This window comes from Tauraco erythrolophus, chromosome 22 (assembly GCF_009769465.1).
Source record: "Tauraco erythrolophus isolate bTauEry1 chromosome 22, bTauEry1.pri, whole genome shotgun sequence".
Taxonomy (NCBI): Eukaryota; Metazoa; Chordata; class Aves; order Musophagiformes; family Musophagidae; genus Tauraco; species Tauraco erythrolophus.
Window position 1 is genome coordinate 3,562,480 of NC_141486.1, and position 21,627 is coordinate 3,584,106.

Here is a 21,627-nt window from a genome sequence, read left to right on the forward strand (position 1 = left end):
GAAATGGTATAGACAGAGATGTTGCCTTAAGTACTCTGGACTTTGAATTATTTAACTATTGTGGAAGGAAGTGGGGGCTGGGGAAGCATGGCAGAGGAAAGGAGAGATTATTTCTCCCCTTTGTAAAACTATATTGGGTTCGACGTCATACCATGAAATATCCAGTGCAGAACTCAAGAACTGCTCCAGTGGATCTTCGCTGACTTATCCAATTGCATGGAACATGGGATACTTAACCCAAATCTGTCGGGTTTAATTATTTTCCTCTGGACAGATAAAAGCTTTCTATAGGTTCCTGTAGAATATTTGCTCTTTCAAGCGTTCCTCTGTGCTTTGATACTAAACGATTAAAGCATGCTAAAGAAAAAAACAGCCCCAACCTTTAGCTCCCTGTTCTTGGGCCCCCTGACTGCAGCTTTGATTGTTGACCTAAATTCCCCTTTCATAACTGAGTCCTGTCACCTCTGGTTGGAGGCTCCCAGCAAAACAGGCACGGCCAACTTTCAGAAGTGCAGGGCACTGTTTTCCGTTCTGCCTTGCACGGCTCTGATGGGCTCTGCAGCACACCTGATGTGTTCAAAGTCATACTGACCTCCTTCTTCCCCTTCCCCCAGCCTCTCGGCTCCTGGAAAGGAAAGCATAACAAGTCCTTTTTTTTTTTTCCCCCTCTCTTTTTCTTTTTTCTTCCTGTTGCTCAGTGAAGTGGGGAAACTTTTTCTGCATAAAGAATTAAATTCTTGGGTAATTCTGTGGCTGGGCTGATTAACGGGAAGATTGCTGTTAAGACGCAAGAAACGGCGCTGAACTGAGTGAGGGAGGCCTGGAGTCTGTTATTGATAATATTAAAGTGGATTATAGCAGCTCACATGGGCTACTTCGGCCTCTCTCCTTTCAAACTCTGCCCACAGAGTGCTACTTAGGACTCCAGCAGCTACAGCCTCTAGCTGTGAGTTCCAGTTTCTCTGTGGCTGCTGCTGATAAACATCTGCTCCAATCTCGGCATCACAAAGTTGGTTACAGCAATGCCTTGTGTCCTCACCCAGGACTTTTCTTCCAGGAGTTCAGCAGCTGATGCTACACGCTGTGCTCGTGCTGTCAAATCCCGTCCAGCACACAGGGCCTGTGCAAGGATGTGGCTCTGCTTAAGTCCGCAGCAAAGTCCTGAAACCAAACTGGGATGTAAATTGTACACTGGCCTTGGTTAGGGTGTCCTGAAAGAGGTCAGGTGGACAGTTGTAGACTGGAGCAGTTGTAGAGCAGTAGCCGGGGAACTGAGATTTCACTTGTGAAAAAAGGGAGAGACTATCTTTCTGTTTTTCCATGTTTGGCTTTTGGCCTTTGGAGTTTAATTTTCCAGCTTTCCCCACTCTTTTGCTGCCTAGGAATTTACTTTTCCTGTAAGGGACAAACATCATGGGACTGGAAAGAGCCTCACTGGGCCATCAAAGTCTGTCTCTGGCCAAGCATACTGGAACGTGGCATCTTACTCTCTTCATGCTCTTCTCTGGAGTTGTCTGAACAGTGACTCACTCCTTTGTGGGGAAGGAAGGTTACCAATGCCTCTTACTGGAAAGCTGAACTAGCACCTCTTCTGTTTTTTAATAAAAGATAAAATTCCAGTTCAATCCCTTAGGTTTCAGGAACAGCAGCTTTACAGGGAAAAAATCATTCAGATGGAAGAGTTCGAAGGGCTGTCAGTCTTCTCAGCTGTAACTCCATCCCTTTCTAACAACTCAGGGCAAGCAGAAGTGAGGAAAACTGTTTGCTGCTGTATGAAACTTGTACATATTTTTTTAATCTAATTGCTGTGGGGAAAACAAACATCAGTTTTATTTCGCACCATTTCTTGGCTCAAAAACTTCAGGCATATTCGCCAAATTGTGGTTTTGCAGTCATTGGCTTGAGTCTCATTTACCATGAGGCCTCTTTTACACCACTCTTGGTTTGTGCAGGGATATTAAGTAGCTAAAAATGTCCTTTACCACAGTATTGTAAAGAATTCTCAGTGTAAATGAGAATCTAAACGTTGTATGTTTTTCATGTAAATGTTGATTGTGGTCACAGCTAAATTTTGAAATTCGGAGTGTCAACCATTGTAAGGGGTGATTTTGCTCAAAACCAGCCTTGTTTGGGGTAAAAGAGGCCTCTTGTTTAAAATGTTCTTAATTATGTCTGAGAAATAACTCATGGCTATGGAACCTTTTACTAAATTGAAATAAATTGTGAAAACATCAAATTACTCAGTTTTCAGAAGTTCTGGCAATTATTTCACATGTCCCTCTTCCAATGGCTTTGCCCTTATGAGTTGTCATAGAAGAAGTAATAAATTCTTCTATTATGACATCCAAAGTCCCAGCTGAAATTAGTTTCATTGTGCTGGGGACAAAATGGAAAAGTGACACTCCCTTAGCCGGAGGATTCTTAGTCTAAAGCCAAAAGTAAGTGCAGGATTGGGAAAGTAGGTGCAGCATACAAGCAAAAGAAGGTCATGAAGAACTGGTACGACTTTGCAAGTTATAGACAGTGTGGGGTTTTTTATCCCTTTTTTTACTCTTTTTCTTTTCTCTTAAGAATAAAACAAGTCTTGCTGCTGAAGGAATTGTGTTCAGTCCATCTTTTCATCAAGAGTTGGATGTCTCTAATAGTAAAAGTTTGAGAAAAGAATACCGTACATAGTATACGGATTCAGTAGTGACCTTTGCCCTAAAGTAGAAAATGTAAGGAACTGGAATAGTAGACTTTTAGTTCAGCTTTCATACGAACATGTTCAGTGGTGTCCCTATTGTCACTGGTGGGTGGTTTTTTTTTCTTTCTCTGCCCTCCTTTGGCTCCTTGTAAATCTTGAATTGATGGCAGCTGTTTGAGCCAAACTCAAGACACGTTGCATCACATCAGAGTTTAAATGCTCAAAGGCAAGGGAGGATTGCTACTATTCTGTAGTATTCCTCCAGCAGCTCCATCTGTTCAGCTGAGGTCAATCACTAGCATCATGCAGCACTTCAGAGAGAGGACGATGTTCTTTAATGCTGGCTAGGAAACTGAATTTCCATTCCACAATAATTTATTTGTTCTTCGGGGGAATATTTCCAGCCCTGATCAGTACAAAAAGCCAAAAAACTTGACCCTTAAAGACTGTATGGTGGACTTCCCCAGAGCTGGAGACCCCAGAAGCCTGTTCCAGGACCTCCAGCCATCCTTCCAACAACAGGGATCATCTTGGGTGCCTTCAGAAACAGGTGGAGCAGCTGTTGCATGTGCAGCTGCCCTGTGGTCTGCAGGCCTGGAGAATTTGGTCACTGGGCAGCAAAGGTGGCAGGAGATGATGCGGAGCTTGGATGGGATGGGTTGACTTTATGTGCTTGCAGTCAAAACGGCTGAGGGAGTTCCTGGTGTTCCCCTGGCTGTGTTGAAGACCTGCAACTTCTCAGAGGGGTTGTTGGGACTAGCCCATTTCTGCATCACTTTTTCTGCTCTCACCATGTTGGCATTTCTTGGCAGGCAAAAACTGTCTTGCAAAACATCTGACCAACTCTAATGATCTTATTACAATAAGTTGAGATTTTTATAACTTGTTTTTTATGACTTATTTGGGAGAGGGACTTGTCTTGCCAGCTGTCTTCTCATTCATTGCAGTGTTATCCACCCACTATCGTTGGACAATACCTTCATTTGAGATTCATAAAAATGCAGAGGTTTATGGGTTCTCATACATCTGAAAATGAATGCTTTGTAGAAGTATTTATTCCATAAAGAAAAATTAAAGAACACTTAAAAAACAGACTCCAGAAGATCATTGGTAGCTTTGGCTTTCATATCATGAATTTCTCAGGTAAATATCCATCTCGGCAAATGTCTTTTTTTTTTTAAGCATGTTTGTTTTTTCCTTTCCTGGTTCTCTTCCTCTACTTTCTCCTGATCAGAGGAGCAGTATAAACTAGAAGCTGGTCTCGAAAAGGTTTTGAACTGAGTGCGCCCTACAGATGAATAAACACATTACCTTCCGAACCCTGGGATCTCTCTTCCAAAGGAAACAGGAAAAGGGGGAGCTCAGAGTCTCTAGCAAAATAGCAGCGTGCAGAAAAAAAGGCCTGTTTAAATTTTTTAAACTTTCCCATCAGAAGACTTTTTTTACAAGGGGAGGAGGAGGAGGAGGAGGAGAGGGGAAGGGTGTGAGGAGAGAGGGGAAGGTGGGTGCTGGGAGAGGGGAGGAAAAATACAGTGAATGCTCCCGTAACCTTTGCTCTGTTGATACTAGACAAGACTGCGCTGTTAATGAGTGATTGTTAACAGATGGCTGTTGAGCAACTTCATCAGAAGCAGAAGATGTTATTTGGTTGTAGTGTTGGGAGGGTTAGGGTGCAGGGGTGAGGTAAGGGGATATTTCGTCTTTTCATGAAGACTGAACTGTCAGAGATGTATGATTTTCGTTTATGCTTTTGGAAGTGGAGGCTTGGGGGAAGGATTGGTTTCTATGTGTTGATGGTAGAAAGGCCGTTTGGTGCCGAAGGCTCTAAGGATTATTTTTTCAGTTGAGGGGTGTCCCTGCAGTCCTTGGCCTTTGAGAACTGAAAGATAGAAATGTGTGTCTTCAACTCGCCAAATCTTCTGTCCCAAACTGAGGAGGAGCGAGCTGGTGCTTGGAGCTTGTGCTCACTTCCCAGTGCTTGGAGCTGTCTGAAGGCTCATTGAGAGATCTTTAGGTGTGGATCCACCCGTTGTCTACAAGAGAAATCATTCGCGTATATTCCCTGCGGTGCACTGAACTGTTAATAAGTGTGTGTGGGGACAGGAACCTTTCTAAATGTGTATGCCCAACTGTGCATGTTTCTTGCCCTCCCCTGGTGTAGTATATACCTCGTTCAGCACATCTAGCATACCAGTGTATGCCATTTCCTTACTGGTTTTTACTGGGTATGAATTTGAAGGTGACCTGGACGCATCCCATTCGCTCTCTGTAGGATTTGGGTGCTCGAACCTATCAAGATTATTGCACCTGCTCAGTGGTTCTCAAAACTCTGCAGTGCTTAGACTTCATGCTTGTTTCTCCTCTGGACCTTATTAGATACAGGGATCAGGGGTATGAATTATAAGTGAGATCAACAAGGATTGCTTCTCAAGACTGTTCTTATTTTTGACCGATGATGTATGGCTTGAGTGAAGGTAAGAACCAAATGCACAGTAAAACATTTCGCTGGTAGGAATTCGCAAGAGTTTTGGTCTTTAGTCAGGAAAGGGGAATCCCATTTTTACATGCCACTGGCAAATCTTGACCTTTAATAGCAAGTCTTAACACGACCTCCCACAATTATGCAGTAGATGATATAATGTCTTTCTTGTACACTGACATTCTAACATATGTAGGTGAGTGTGTGTATATATGTAGAGAGCTATATTTATACAATTTAAAGACTAATTTCTTTATTCTGTCATCCTTATTTATTCATATTTCTTTTTTGGGGGCACATAGGACTATATGACAAATGTTCTTACACCTCCCGTGACCGAGGATGGGTCCTGGGGATTAACACCGTCAGTGACCAGGGGAATAGAGACCCCCGCTATTTCTTCTCTCTGAAGACGGACCGTGCTCGCAAAGTAACCACCATTGCAGCACATCGCAGCTACCTCCCCAACCAGTGGGTGCATCTGGCTGCCACGTATGATGGGCACCTGATGAAACTCTATGTGAATGGTGCCCAGGTGGCCACGAGTGGAGAGCAAGTGGGCAGCATCTTCAGTCTTCTGACCTTGAAGTGCAAGGTGCTCATGGTTGGAGGAAATGCCCTGAACCAGAACTATCGGGGTTACGTAGAGCACTTCAGCCTCTGGAGGACAGCCCGGTCTCAGAAGGAGATTTTGTTGGACATGGGCCAGGCAATTCACAGGCAAGACACGCCTCTACCTCAGCTAGTTCTTCAAGACAGTTTACTGAATGTGAAAAACACCTGGTCTCCCATGAAGGATGGCAGCAGTCCTCAGAGCAAGTTCAGCTATCATCATGGCTATTTGCTGGATACCAGCCTAGACCCTCCTCTCTGCGGGCAGACAGTCTGTGACAACACAGATGTAATCGCCAGCTACAACAAGCTTCCCAGCTTCCGCCGCAACAAAATCGTTCGTTACCGTGTCGTAAATCTCTATGATGACAAGCACCAGAATCCCACTGTCAGCCAGCAGCAGATTGAGTTCCAGCATCAGCATTTAAATGAGGCTTTCAGCCGCTACAACATCACCTGGGAGCTGGAGGTGCTGGAGGTGAAGAACTCTTCTCTTCGCCACCGACTCATCCTGGCCAACTGTGATATCAGCAAGATCGGGGACGAGAACTGTGATCCTGAGTGCAACCACACCTTGACTGGGTACGACGGCGGAGACTGCCGACACGTGCGCCACACGCTCTTCAACAAGAAGAAGCAGAACGGGGTGTGTGACATGGATTGTAATTACGAGAGATACAACTTCGATGGTGGGGAATGCTGTAACCCAGAGATAACAGAGGTCACCAAGACGTGCTTTGACCCATATTCTCCGTACAGGTAGGCAATTTCGTGAACAAGCTTTTTATGATCATTTTAACAAATATCTATCTAGGTATTGATTAGCCTGCTGGCTGTTGAACCCTTGTGTTATTGCCGTTATGGGCTTTAGTGTTTGTAATTAATTTATTTTTTTCTTAGTATTTGGCTCACATTGCAGTTACCCAAATGCAATCTCAGTAATGGTTTCAACGGCATTGAATGGATATTCTCCATCCAGGCTAAAGAAAGTAAGTGCCAAAGACTGAAGCAACCAACTTTAGGAGACCCACTAGTTGTTGGTTATGAGCAGTGTATTGTAGATTGCACAGTTTATTTTAACCACAGACTCTTAGGAGTGGAGAATGGATGTCATAGAAAGCTCATACGCATTTGGAGAGGGAAGAGCCCTTCAGGCATGGAATAGAACCTAAATACTCTTAGGCAGGCTTTAATTCTGTTGGACTTCTTTGAAGGTGGGTGGGTTATTCTATATTCTTGATTCTATAAGTACAGCTTTCTGTAAGCTCTGCTGCAGGGGAAGGAGCAGCTGAGTGTGTGGGTTATGAGGAGGGAGGTGGGCACCAGGTTCCTGGCAGTGGTGTTGCACACATTGGGTGGTTGAACTCTTCTGCACCCCTTTTTATATATATGAAAATAAGAGTAGTGCCACTTCATAAATGGCAGGGCAACTTTCTGTGGGTGGATGTGAGTTTATAAAATCCTGAGATCCTCAGCTAAAGGCTTCCTGGTGTTGTAGTTCGAAGAGGGACATCCTTGGATTACTTGCATCTGTTGAGTACCACATACCTACAATTGCTCCTACTTGCTTTTGGTCATCTTCAGATAAGAGTTAGTATGTTTAAGTAAAAAAAGTGTTGCCCGTGAATGAGTTAGAAATATAAACACACCGAAGATGAAGTTTACAGCTGAAATTCTGCTGTCCGTATCCCATGTTATAGTTTTTTTAGGGCAAGTCATGGAGTCATGGGGGAAAAACCTCTAGATGGTCAGAACACCCTGTTGTCAACACTAAAGTTCAGGTTAAAATGGAAAGTATGAGCTGTTCTGGAGTCCCTTCCGTTACAGCAATTCAAGCTATATTTGTAACTTCCTTAGTAGAGAGAAGTTTTTAAACAACATTATCAGCTCTACTGGAGCTCTAAATACACACAATTAAGCTGCAAAGAAATGCCTCCTTTCCAGGTTTGGTTGGGTTTTTTTAAAACTCCAGTTGAGGTTGTTTTTTAAAAAATCCATATAGCTCAGCTTGACTTCAGTCAGTTACCAGTGAACAAAGCTGAAATGAGAAAATACTTTAAATATTAATGACTGAAAATATCGAAAGGAAAAAATACCAATCTTTTAATACTGTTCAACTGGAGAGGAACACAACTAAGCAAATATCATCAAAGGCATGATGCAAATTGGGTTGTTTTAACACCATAGTTCTGAGAACTTGAGGTGTTAGTTATAACAGCTATGACAATTTTTAGAAAAATACATTATTTTTAATCTGATAGTACCCTTTTATCACTTGTTCTGTGACCAGCATAATACCCATACAAAATGAAACAAGAAAAGCCATGTGAGTTTTAGTTGATGGATCTAAGACTGTGCCTTAGTGTTATTCTGACGTACAGAGACGTTTCTATTTCAAATGAAGTCTTTTTGCTGCACAGATATGAACTTGCACAAGCCCAAGCAAGAGATTTGGTTTCAAAATCTGAAGTTACCTTATCACAGCGTAGTTGCTTTTCATACGCGGTTGTATATTCCTTTTGGAGACAAGCACCTTGCTGAACTTGTCTGGAGGGTTTGCGTTTCGTGGCATTGAGCTCACAGATCTTCTGCATGTTCATTTTGGCTTGAGAAACACCTCCTCTTAACTGACACGCTGAGGTCAGTGAGGGAAGCCTGAAGGTCCTCTTCCACAGTGTAGAGCCTGAGAAAATCCATAGATCCTCAAAAGACTTTTTTTTTTTTTTTTTTCAACAGCTAGAATTCATTTACTTGTCTTTGCACGGACATTGTAATGCAGCATTGATCATGGGCAATGAAACCAAGAAGGGTGGTAGAAGATATTCTGTCTCTCTGGAGCCTTCATTTGGTGGCTGATGTGCTGGGGCTGAGCTCATACCCACCACTGTGATGGGTGTTTGTACTCAGTGTGGCAAAATAGAGCAGTTATGTCTGTGGACTTGTCAATGAGGTTTGTGAGGCTGAACACTGCTTTGAGTATTGGGGCTGACAGATACAGGTTTGGGACAGTGGTTTTGGCAGCAAAGCCTTCATTGACTAAAAGGGGGAAGATTCAAACCCTATGTTTGGCTTTGGTATTGCCCTCAGCATCATCCCCTGAGAGAGATTGCCATGCCAGTTAGTGATTCAGTCAAAATCTGTGACTCAGTTGGCACCATCTGGGCCCATTTTGCATCACTAGCCCCTATTGTCATCACTTTCGTTGGCAAAGAGCCCTCAGTCCCCTCTAGTGCAGGCCTTGCACCACATCAATGAAGACATCTCCACAGCCACTGAGAGCTCACATCTAATTCCAGGTGTTTCCTCTGCCAAAGTTCGGTCTAACAATAGCAGAAGAAAGGGAAAAGTCTTCAGTCTGGTGAGGAAAGGCAGGAAAAAAAGATGAAATGGTACCAATAAAAAGTTTCCTGAGCTTTGTGCTGTAAAGACTCTTCACAGACTACCTAGGTACTAGGGGGCCTTCAGATGCTACTGGGTTTTGTTCCTTCTGCATCCTTAGTGTCAGCAGTTGTAGCCAGCTGTTCACCATGCAGAGTTTATTCCTGAAATACTTTTGTCCTTTGGAACCAACCGAAAAGTGCTAAATCTTGATTAACGCTGTTATAAACAGGAACCCTCTTCAGTGCCTCTTCATCCCTAAAAGAAGATGTATCAGTTTCCAGTCACTTTCCTTCTTCCGACTCTCTCAGTCCCAGTCCATCAAGCCTCAATCCTGGGACAAAGCTGCTATGAATCTTGTTACAAAAAGCTTTGTGAATCCTTCTTGACTAAGTGCAACCACAGATGTGGTATCACTGGGACAATTTCAAGACGCTCGAATCTGTATTATAAGTTTCTTGTGATCCTTTTGGCACCTTGGACAAAGTGCTTAGGTACTTTGATGGTGTCCTTCAGTCACTGTTGGGTGCAACTGTGGTGACCTTAGAGCTGATCCCAGCAGCAGAGCTGGTGGTGGGATTTTTTTTTGTTGTTTCCAACCTCTCTTTCTGGCACCTTTCCAAAAAATATTTTCCTCCAAAGAGCTGAGATTATGCACTGTAGTCGGTAGTGGGGATGTTGGTGCGTAGAGATTTAAGTACAGTGATGTGTCTGTGAAGAAGTTTGCCAGAGGGACAGTTCAGAGGGACAGCACTGATGGACGGGGACTCTGCTCTCAAAGCTGCTCAGCAGAAAAGCTGTAAACATTGTGGTACCAACTAGATCATCTCCTCTTTTTTAATGGTCTATGGGGAAATAACAGAGGGCTGGTTATCACACAGCAGGCTTTATCCGAGAATATCTGCCTCACTTCTTTTTATTAATTTCATGAGAGTGGGACAAAATGTATTTAGTCCCAGCAAAAGATTTGTAAATGCTGTTCAGCTTTTCTTTATTTCTACAGTTCTGGGAAATCAGAACATGCTAAGATCATACAGTCTGGCCCAATACAAAGGGAAGGAGCAAGGATAAACACACTTGCCAGAAAGACACATTCCTTGTGTTATTTGGGATATGGCTGGTTACAAAATAGGGAAGACTTTGAGCTCATGACACCTACCATGGCTCCTTTTCAAAAAACTTGAAACAAACAGCAAGGGATCATAGGAAATCATGCTCTGTAAGTGTCATTTGATGTGGCAAATTCTTGCACCATAGTATGGTCAACTGAGCCGTTTCTTTTATGTAATACTGGACTTGCACATCAGGCTTCACCACAGGATCGCATGGACAGATAAGGAAGCATTCCCCTTGATGCTGCCTTAGGAAAACGCTGATGAAATTCGTGAAACCGTAAAAGCTCCTGGAGTCTCTCCAAACTCCTTCGACTCACACAATCTACTGAACACTTGCTGGAAATCCCTCCAGAATGACTGACCCCGTGGACAGGCTTTCTCAACATCCACGCGTGTGCCCTGAAGGCTCCAGCAGCCCTTCTGCTCTGCCTAAACGAGGGGCAGGGACGAGCTGTACAAGCTCCAGAGTCTATTTGCAGCACCTGCCTGCAGAGTCAGGGTGACTGACCCAAAGAGCTGGAGCCCAGCGCCCTGCTGATCCCACCCTTTTCTGTGGCCTCTTCCAGCAGTTGGATTGAGCAGTTCAGCAAAGCTTAACGTTGTGTCACGTCAGCTCGCTCACGATTAAGGGCATCGGCACATTCCAGTCATACATAAATTAGACTCTGAATACACGTTTGCACAATTTGTAGGGAATTCCATAGTGATTTTGAACACCAATGGGTATGGCAGAGCCTTGTTTGAAGAGCACACCGTGCTATGCCACGTGGACCGCAGCAGTTGCAGTAGAAGGAGGTGGTGGCTGGCTAATCCACAGCCCAGGTCAACCTTGTACAGATAACCTGTGGCTGCACTTCAGGGCTCCTCTATGGATTTTCTAATCAGATCAGCCTCTTACCTCTTTTTCCTTCTCTTCCACTGGAAATCTTTTCATGAGGCTTCTTTACAAAATACGGTCAACTTACTCTGGAGGAGGGAGGCAAACTTAATGCCCTTTTCTAGGAGCTAGAAGAGTTGTAAGAAATACTCCTTGATTCCCAATAAAAGACTAATTTCCACCTAATCCCAAACACTAAAAAGAACAGAAGAAATTCATCAAAGCTCTTCAATTCAGGAAGCTTGAGAACTTAATCCCCTGCCTCGAAGAGACCATTGTGCAGCTCTTGACATCAAGGATTTCTGCAGGTATCAGACAGACATATAGCAAGCACCTGAGTTTTTGTCTAGGGATTCAGCATTAAACGTCCAGTTCTTTAATTATCAGCCCCAGGGCTGTTTAGAAGGTGGAGATGTAACACTCTCAAGGACAGAGTTGCTGTATCTTGGTAGTTGTCACCCAAAAGCCAAGTCCCAACAGGAAATCCTCTGTTCTCTCTGTTTATTCTGTCCTCTATTCCAGATGTCAGGGATGTTAATCAGCTGGGAGGAGTTGCATCTGTTCTCGTGCTAGTAACTGACATTTATAAGTCTAGTATTGAATTCTGATATAGACAGGACCTCGCTACTAAAGAAACTATTTCTACATATACAATTGCACACCCTAGAAACAGTAGGAGTTTGCTCGATTTAGCTTGACCCACAGTCATCTTTTCCAACAGTTTTTTTCAAGAAGCATTTTTTCCCCAAGACTCATAGGACTCATGGTTTCTTTCATGGACATTATCCATTATGTAAAAAGATCACTGTCTGGTCAAACTGCAGGATGCTTGGAATGAAGACAGCCTATAAAATCCATGGAGTAAACTATCAGAGATCATTGAGAATCCTTGTGGGAGACAACAGATTAAAGCATTATTACACTGTCCAGTGCTAATGCAGGCCCATTTGGCTCTGGCTCTGGAACCCCACATGGAAGATTTGCAAGTGTAGAGTGTGCACGTTTGACAAGGACTGAATTTGCCCCTCACTGCTCTGCAGCCCTGTGTCCTCCACGCCCGGCTGCCCCGCGGGCACGGACACTCTCCAGCAACCCCTTACCAGCCTCTGTTTAAGAAACAAGGTGGAGCTCATCCCCTCCCATGTTCTGAGAAGTCACAGTGTATATAAGCTGCTGATCAATTCAAATTCTACTTACACACAGACCCACAGTTTGATCATGTCCAATGTGCCTCTTTCAAGTGCTGTGGGGCTTTGCATTAATCACCCTGGTTTTCTCCCGTACCCGTTTTGTACCACCTCTCCTCCGCGGTGGGTGTGAGGTGCCCCTTGCGTTTTCAATTAGCGGCAGCTGAAACCTTCTGTAAATTCAGGAGGTTGCACCATTCACACAGAGAAAGATGCAAAGCAGAGGCTATTTCTGCAGCAAGCTTAACCAGGTGCAACACTTAGATTTGCAATTCCTGTTCTATCTTTTAGACTTCTTGTCTGATAAGACTTTAAGTCCAATTCTTGCAAGCAATAGCTGCCCCGGGGGGAAATACAGAGCAGCCACTTCCACCATGCTCCATTTACAGCATCCATGAACACAATGCATTTGGCTTTGCCTCTCACGTGGCTTGCTGGACTTGGGCAAACAGTAGTTCAGTTGGATTTTTTTTTCCTTTTCCCCTAACAATCCCTTCAGTCTTGCTGCCAGCGGAAACGTACGGAAATCTTTCTGAAGAGATGATGCTGACTGGTGCTATGTCCTGGGGGAATTCAATCTGTGCAACCACACTTCAAACCCTCGGCACTACTGGTGCCTTCACATAGTGGGTTTGCAGGGCTCAGGAGAAGGGGTGAGAATAAATCAGGTGAATTTTCTTTATATAGTTTCAGCTGAAAATGAGGATGCGAGCAGAGGCATGAATTCTGGCTTAGCAGCTCTGCCTTTGCCCAATATCTGTGAACTTAATGCTGAGGGAGAAAGCCAACCCAAAAGTGTGATTACTCAGAAAATAGCAGTTTCTATAAGTAGTTTATATTTTTGGGTAGAAAAATACCTTTATGCCACAGAAGACTTGCCTGCAGCCTCAAAAGATGTGATGGAAAGACTGGGAGAAGAGGTGCAAGTTCTGAGCAGAAGAAACAGATAATAGTGTGCCAGTGCTGTGATTTTCAGAGCAATGATGTTCTTGACGTAGTTGGGAGAGCTGAAGTAAGCCAGGTTTCAGCAGCAGAGGGGATGTCTTTTCTTAAGCCAATTAATAATGTTAGGAAAAAAAAAGATAAGAATAATACAAAGAAAGATTTATGAGCTTGAAAACTTGTCTTTTTTTTCCCCCAAATTAATTAGTTCATCAGTAAAAAAGAAAAAAAAAAAAGATTTCTCTCAAGAAATCATTGCTTGTGATTTTTTGTAGTCTTTTTTTAGTTTGTTGGCCTGTAGGGGGATTTCAGAGGTATGAGGAGTGTATGTCGGGGGATTTGGATATGTATCTATGCTTAAAATTGATAGCTGGAAAAGCGTGAGGAAGGGATCGACTAAATGGAAAGGTGACGGAAAAGAGGAAGGTCTTGGAAAGGATTGAAGGAGAAAGGATGCAGAGGCAGATCCGTAGGCAGCAGCATGAAGCACCGTCTGTGTCTATTGGCCCTTGTTTGAACTTCTTTGGCATCAGTTCCTGAAGTTTTCAGTCCCTGTCTGCCTCCTCCCTATTCTGTCTGTCTTCTTTCCCCAGGGCAGGTCATCCCTTCAGTACAGGCTCTCTCCTCTGCCCAGTCTGGGGTTAGGAGAAACCCAGGAAGTGGATGTCTTGGTGTATCTTTTCTTAACTGCAGCAGGAAGAATTCACTTTCCCTCAAACACCACAGGATCAGAGAGTGTGGAGCTGTCCCATCACATTTGCACCTGTCCACCACTAAAATATGTTTGTGCAGAGCAATTGGCAAGGCCAATTTCAAAGTACGTGTGATGTCTTCTTCACTAGCTATGTCAAGACACCCATTGGAATTGTATAGTCCTAAAACTTTCTCTGTGTGCATATTTGAGAAGGATGAAGTGTGTGGGGATCAGAGGAGGGGCTACAGGAGTTGCTGGTAATAATTTCCTTAGAGCTGTCAGGAAACACGCTGGTGTGGAGCCTCACAACAGATCTTCTAGGATTACTGAGACACACTGGAACCGCTTCAATATTTGTAACGTGTTCGTAAAAGCTATGTTGTAAAACAGCGTGATGCTGAGAGCCATAGTGATTTTTCATCCATTAGGGCCAGATTCACTGAGGAGTAGGATGGATATATCCCCAGCCCACAATCTGGTAGAGTGTTTAGACCAGGAATACAAACGACTACTGCCAAAAGCAGTTCTGTGTTTGCTAGATTGCAGCCCTGGCTGAAGCGGAGTTACAGGACCCACATGCAGTGGAGGAAGATTAGGAGCACTTGCTCTGCTGGGGTCAATGAAATCCTGTCCTTCAATTTGTTTTGAGTAGATTTGCAATTTTGGAGTTTCTCAGGGTAACTCAACTGAAACTACCTAGTTTGCACATAATTTCAGCACCCCAAATTAACATAAATTTGCAAGAAATGGTTTTCAGGTTCATTAATAATGGATGGGTGGCTACACCATCGGAGTGTTTGTTCTTGGCTTCCAGAAAGATCAGGGTGAGCTGCACAGAGGAAACTTCTTGGAGTACTTAAATGTTTGGAGTATGAAACTCTAAAAAACCTCCAAAAAGCCAGGAAATTTGGAGTGAAGGCTGAAACTCCATACCTAGTGCACCCTACCAGGTCTTTGTATTTCAGAACACGTTATGTTTGTTCGCTGAAATATCTCCAGTATGGAGCTCTTTAGGGTGGAGTTTCACCTTTAACTCTAAATTTCCTGGCATGTGTGAGTTTGAAGTACGCGCTTAACTTTTCCCTAGTGCTGTTTTTCATTTTTAATTTCCTTTTTCTTTTAAAAGAGGGACCCTGCTAGAGAGACCTCTGCTAAAAAGGGACCCCACTGAAACTAAGATTAGTGGTTTTGGCCTAATTTGATCTTTCTGAAATTCTTCAGGAGAACTAGGTTCAGCAAGCTTTTTTTCTATTGTTGTTTTAAAGACTCTTGTGGCCATTCCACCCCAGTGAAAAAGATCGATAAAATCTGCACCCTGCAGACCAATTATTTTAAAAGATACCCAGATGTTTGAGTAGTATGTAACAAACCTTGGAAACATAGAACATCTCCTGTAAATTCTAGTTAAAAATCTGGTCATGGCCAGTGGTGTGTGTGAGCTCTTTATTGTGAAATGTATTATTTCCATTAATTCAATAATTACAGAAGCAGTCCATGTTTGCTGTTGACACTTGTTGGGTTACATCAGTGATGGTAAAATAGTGGAAACAGCAGTGGTTTGGAATGACAGCAATGGCAATTACCTGCAATGCTTTTAAAAATAATTTTGGCCCTAGACATTGAAAAGATGTGTCATCACTGATTTGTTTGAGGGCAGCTTCAGCAGGGTTGAATTTACAAGGCTTTGGAAAATAAAATTCTTTCTGCTGCCTCAAAATGCATCTTTTGAGCTATATTGTCAGTAGATAATCTGGAATAAATTTACTTCTCATGCTATATCTTTGTCCTGTCAATAAATTGAGGACTTCAGTGGGAAGCTGTGGTAGTTGGTTTCCTCAGCACAAGGTTCTGCTGGTTTTTCAAATCATTCCCATCAGCTTTGCAAGGAGAATTTATCTTAGAGAAATGTCTCCCTAGGGAAATTTGAAAAGTGCTGAAGTTATGTGGCATTGGCTTTGTAAGTGCCCGCAGCCTCGGACCAGGTGTGCTGTAAGTGCAGAGAGCCTGAGCCTGGTTTCCAGAGGACTCGAGGCTCCCACACTGGTTCCCTACCAACCCTCACGATGACTGTGGCATCGTACGTTTTGTGTGGAAGTCCCTGACACTCAGCAATTCTTTAGGATTTTCAAGTACTAATAGTTTGTCTTCTTGAAAATTCAAAGTGAAATCCGAGGAGGATTCCTGCTGTCTGGAGCCAAATATTTTGTCACCAACCAGTCCCTCTGCAATGGGGCCAGCACCCTCCAGTGCTGAGAGGATGGGGAACTCCCCATATCCTCTGCTAAGTTGAATACTTCTTATTCTGACACATAAAACCACTTTGTTGCTTTACTGGGAGACAATATTCTTCTCCTTCCATCCTTTCCAATATGGCCCCATCAACATCTTTGTGTTATATTTCCAGCCTTGACTTTGTAATACGGATCACAGCTGGTTGGTTTGAATTTCCTCTGAGTTACCCAGGATGCCGCTGAAAGCACAGGAAGAGCAGAAAGGAAGAGCAGAAATGCTTTAATCAGTTAAATCAATCAAACAACAACAACAAAAAAGTAGACTAGACCTTAAAATTTACCCTGCGACCTTTGATACTGGCTGCGATGACGTCTTTGTTCCATTTCTATAAGTGCAAGAGTTTATTGGGACTTGGCAGAAGGGTGGAGCGAGGAAGACGCAAGAGGGGGGTTTGCTGAGTTAAAAAAGGAACAAGAAAATGTCAGTGAGAAAATGGAAATACCCTGATGTTTCTCCAGCCTAGTGCTGGAGTCGGTCTCCCTCTCTCCCTCTGTTGCAAGGAAGGGGCTCCTTTTCCGTTAGCTTGACTATGGCCTTATTTAATCGGTTTGCTCTGACACGGAGCCAAGAAAGGGAATTGCTGTGTGATGCTGGGTCCTGCGTGCGCTCCGGCATCCACAGCTGTTCCCTACCAAGGGCTGCCTTTTGACTACTGAGGTATTTTTCTATAGCCACAGAGGGCAACTATTAATAGATGAGATTTACCAAAACACAGAGCTACGCAGCGTGGTGTGGAGGGGAAGAGGGAAACCTGTGTGATTTACGCCAGGAAAATTCCATGTCAAAATTATGCTGAAAGACGCAGTGAAAATGAATATGCCAAGAAGGGGATTTAATCCGTTACTCAAGCCATGCCAGCATTTCTCCTCCATTAAGGATCTGCCCCATCGCATGAAGGATGTTGCTGAATTATTGCTTTAAACAGCACAAATTATACAAAGGACAAAGATAAGACACATGGACACAAAATAGCTTTTCTGAGATGTGATTAGACTGTGAAAGAAATACCAAAAGGAAGCGGAGGCATTCCTGACCCTGAAGATGTTTCAGTTTGATCAGATGTGGGATTAGGAGTAAAATGTGAAAAATTCCACATTGTGTGGTAGGAATGAGCAGATCAGGAATTTGCCTCTTTTTTTATTGATTCGTTTCTAATTTCCTTGATATGATGTAATGAGTCTTGTGCCCTTGTCAGACTCACAAATTATTATTTGTATATCGACGACGACAGGTTTAGGGAGCATTGAGCAGAAGGGAATGAGGGTGTCAATTTAAGCTGCTTTTGCAGTCAGAGCTCAGACATTGATTAAATAACATAAAATCCAGATGATATCAATTAATGGGCCCATTACTGTAATCATCTACACATTTTTTGTGCACCTTCCGAAGGCACGAAAGGGAACTATGTTCCCAAAACAAGACCCACAGACTCTCAGTAGCATGTGGGTATCAAAATGCCCTTTACACTTTGAAAAGCTTTGCCTTAAGTTGTTTTATGTTTCCTCAATTTATTTATTTGTTTCATTTAATTAAAAACAAGACAAGGAGAGGTTAACTGATGAAAAATTCTAAATAAATAAAGAAATATGATACACTTGTTTAGAGCATGTGGGTACACCTCAAAAAGGCCAGAGTTTAGTTTGCTTCATGTGAGCATCAGAGAGCATGAAAATGTTTCTGAACTGTCTGAGCTGCTTAGGTTTGCAGAACTGGATGAGAGCAATCAAACCAGCATTTTTCTGTGATCTCCTGATTTCCATGAGCTTGATGATGCTCTACCTTCAATCCCAGCAAGCGTGAATGGACACAGATACAGGCATGCCTGAGAAATATTAAGAATTACATAAACTTACATTATTCAATATACCTGAATATGTTATGGCTTGGCATTTCTAGTTAAGGGCTTGTATTTTAGCTTCATGTTTGCCTTGTTTTCTTTTAAGGACTTATTTCGTGAGTTGCTGATTCCTCCCAAAATGCGTAGTCCCAATGTTATTGCACTAAGTGCTGAGGATAAGCATTAGCTATCTGTAGTTATTGCTCAGGTAGTTCCTCAGAGGAACAGTCATGCCATCTGCTCGCAGCAGGTATAGACACATAGCATAGGCGTGATTTAGAGAATTAAATCTTAAAGTCTTTATAATTGCTAGGGAAAAGGTAGATTCTTCCACTAGGATTCAGAGCACCTAGGTTAAAGGCTGAAAAGAGGTATGTAAATGCCATGCACAATTTACATCAGGCTTCCCCATCGCGCTGCATTCCTTAGCAGTCATTCAATCTGTTCTATTTTTACATATATAATGTTGTTCCAAACGTATGTTGTGCTTTCTGTCTGGACTAAGTTACATATCCCAAGCTCTTTGAAGTCCGTAGAAAGAGTGAACTCCCAAAGACTTTGGTCTCTGGCTTGGTTCTCTACATCCAGAGCACGAGTGAGGTCAAGAGCCTTCCTGAGACGAAGGGCAATAGCTAAGAGGAAAGCTCCTACAAAACAGCCCTGCACTAGAGTAAGTAGAAGAAATGTTTTGGGTAAGGATTGATGGCAACAGTTCACAGCATTATGAAAATTACTTCCCTTTTGCCTCCAGCCTTTTTACCACGGCTGTGTCAGTGCCAAAAACCAGAACTCACTCACTAATTCTTCCAGAATTGATCGGTCATGATAAACTTCCAAACACAGAGTAAAATGCTTCCGTCAGACACATCAGAGTGTTTCTCCCAGTTTGCCTGAAGAAATCTGAGCTGTTTGATTCCCCTCCTGCACCCAGTTGAATTCAGAAAAGGGCTAGGAGTTCCTGACTTCTTCCTCATACACTCAGAATTCCTCTAATAGTTTTTCTTCTGGGGATAGATTTATTCATGTGTTTTTGCTTCAAAATGTCTTATTTTGTCTTAAATATGCAGGCTCAAACCTTCAGCTATCCTTGTCTTGATCAGACCCAAAGTTCTCTTTTTATCCGTCTGGAAACCTGAAGCATTTCCAGGTTTTGATCTAGAAAACCATCAGGAGGAGATCATCCAAAAGGGGATTCCAGGTTTCCTTCTCTTCCCCCATTACTGAATAAAGCGAAATGACAGATTTTGCAAAGTTCTTGAGATGTACTTGAGCTGACAGCAGAGAAGTTGTGGAAGTGAGGGAATTCATAACAGCCCCCTCTGTCTTTGACAGGGAGCTGCAAGACGTTTCACGCTAACGTACGTTTTACAAATGCGGGTTTGTGTAATTCGGGGTCTATGTGTGGGAAACAGCAGACAAAAATGACAACCTGCAATTTTTGCTGGATCCTTTGCAAAGCTAGTTTTGTGGTCATCGAGATCTTAAGTCCTGTGCTAGTTGTTAGTGACATGTTACCAATAAATTCCTGCAGCAAAGCAGAGCGAAAGCTGATGTGTGGATGAGATATGCAGGTAGAGTGACAGGGACCAAGTGTTGCGGGGAGGTTAGACTGCATGGCCTGTCTGTAGCGGTCACACTGGTGGCAAAAGTTGGTCAAGAAATTTGTCATAAAGAGCTTTCCCCTTCTTGTGATAGTATTTGACAATGGAGAATAGATCTTTGCATTCTCATAGCTCTTTGCTAGAGGTCTGTGTTTGATTCCAGTGGATCCAGACTTGTGGTGCCAAAACAGGCAATTTCTGCACTCGTGTCTGAAGGCCAACTATATGGCTATGATTTCCTATAGTTTACTGTTACATGCTGGATCGGTATTGTACGTTTCATAAGCTGCCAGTCCAATTTTGTAGGGTCTTGGGAAATGTATCCTCCAGGGAATGCTTACAATCAACCTTATGTTTTGGACTGATAGCGCCTGTTTTCTGGTACGCACGTTAGGAGATCCATATGTGAGACAACCCAAATGTCCTTCCATCCGCTTAATAACCCGAGCGTTTGATACGTCTGCTTGCCCACTGCTTTACTTCAGGGTACAGAACCTTTTCTGTTTGATATATCCTTCAGTTCAAGAAACGTCTGCTCTCAGAAGCACACGTGGTATTTGCTTTACCTTCTATTTATGCAGAAGTTGCAAATCCTGCATAGATTCAAAAACCAGAAAGACGGAAAGTTCCTGAGCGTTCCTTTCTTTTTGTTTCTTTCTGTCTTCCTAGTGAACAGGAATAGAAATTGGAAAAAAAAAAAAAAAAAAAAAAAAAGAATAAATTGTTGAATTTAGAAAATACACTGTCCACAGTATTTTCTTTCTGCAACTCTGAACTGTTTTCATTGAAGGTGTGTTGGTGTGTCTGCCAGATCACCTGGCAATTTACTGTGGATTCTGGGAACCTCAAAGCTAAATGTTCTTGTGTGAAATTTCTGTTTCAGCGACTGACATTTTCTGTTTCCTTGTAATCTCTTCACTGCTGGGAAAGAACAAGAGTAACCAGCTTTTGTAAATCTCGTAATGTTTAGTGGTTCTTTGAATCTGACTATTCAATTTTCTTTTTTATCTTAAAAAACGTGTTCAAGACTTCACTGTTGGAGATAAAGACTTACTGGTACAATCCGTCAATACCCCCTGAAGAAAAAGCAGAAAATGAAATGAGCTAAATATTAGACCCTTGTAACAGGAAGGAAAAAAAAATCATCGTATGAACCTTGAAAATTTGAAGCTTCTAGTGCTAGGGTACAAGCTTTTCTTGGTTTCCCTGGATTGAAATCTACATCACCTGACTATGTTCCTTGTGATCTCACTTTGGTGTCTCCTACTCTTTCCTGCATAAGATGAAACAAGAGGAAATTTCAACCAGTCTCACTAGAATCAAGTTTTCGTTTCTTTCTCAGAAAAGAGGAAAATTGGGATTATCCTTACCATAAGCCATTGATGATCTGCCCGCTGCAGCAGGACCAACTTTATGCACAGCCCTGCCAGGAGGTTAAGAAATGAGGTTTGGAAGTCCATGAGTTGTAAAAACAAAACCAGAAAAGCAGCGGCATCTCCAAAGCAAAAGCGATGTTTTGCAAGATGCATATTTGGACTGGTTATTTTGGCCCATCAACTCCAAAAGTATCTGTAATAAACATGCTAGGTCCTCTCTGGTTATATATGATTTTGTTTTGGGTTTTTTTGCTGATGCCGGCCTGATTCCAAGTCGCTCTTCATTCCGATAGCAATATATATCTCACTTTGTGGCACGGGGTTTATGTACCAGGAGGATTAGTGTCAAAAATTGAGATGAAAGGAGCAAAGAATTTGACGTTGTTCTGTTTTCATCCTGCATTTTTTACTGCGTGTTAATTAGAGAAGATGCTAAAGGACCAGCCCCTTAAAGTCCTAGCTGCACACCCCGACAGGGATGGTGCCACGTGTCACTCTTCTGCAGGAGCTATGACTTAATCGCAATCTGCGAGCACCCCAAGGCCACAGTG

The 21,627-nt window shown here is 42.8% G+C and overlaps 1 protein-coding gene across 1 annotated transcript in view; it reads left to right on the forward strand.

Moving 5' to 3' along the window:
* Positions 1-21,627, forward strand: part of PAPPA (pappalysin 1) — a 178,370-nt gene that overhangs the window by 20,622 nt on the left and 136,121 nt on the right. Inside the window, 1 exon segment of the mRNA XM_009986772.2 lies at positions 5,468-6,536. Coding sequence (XP_009985074.2) covers positions 5,468-6,536 — 1,069 coding nt within the window.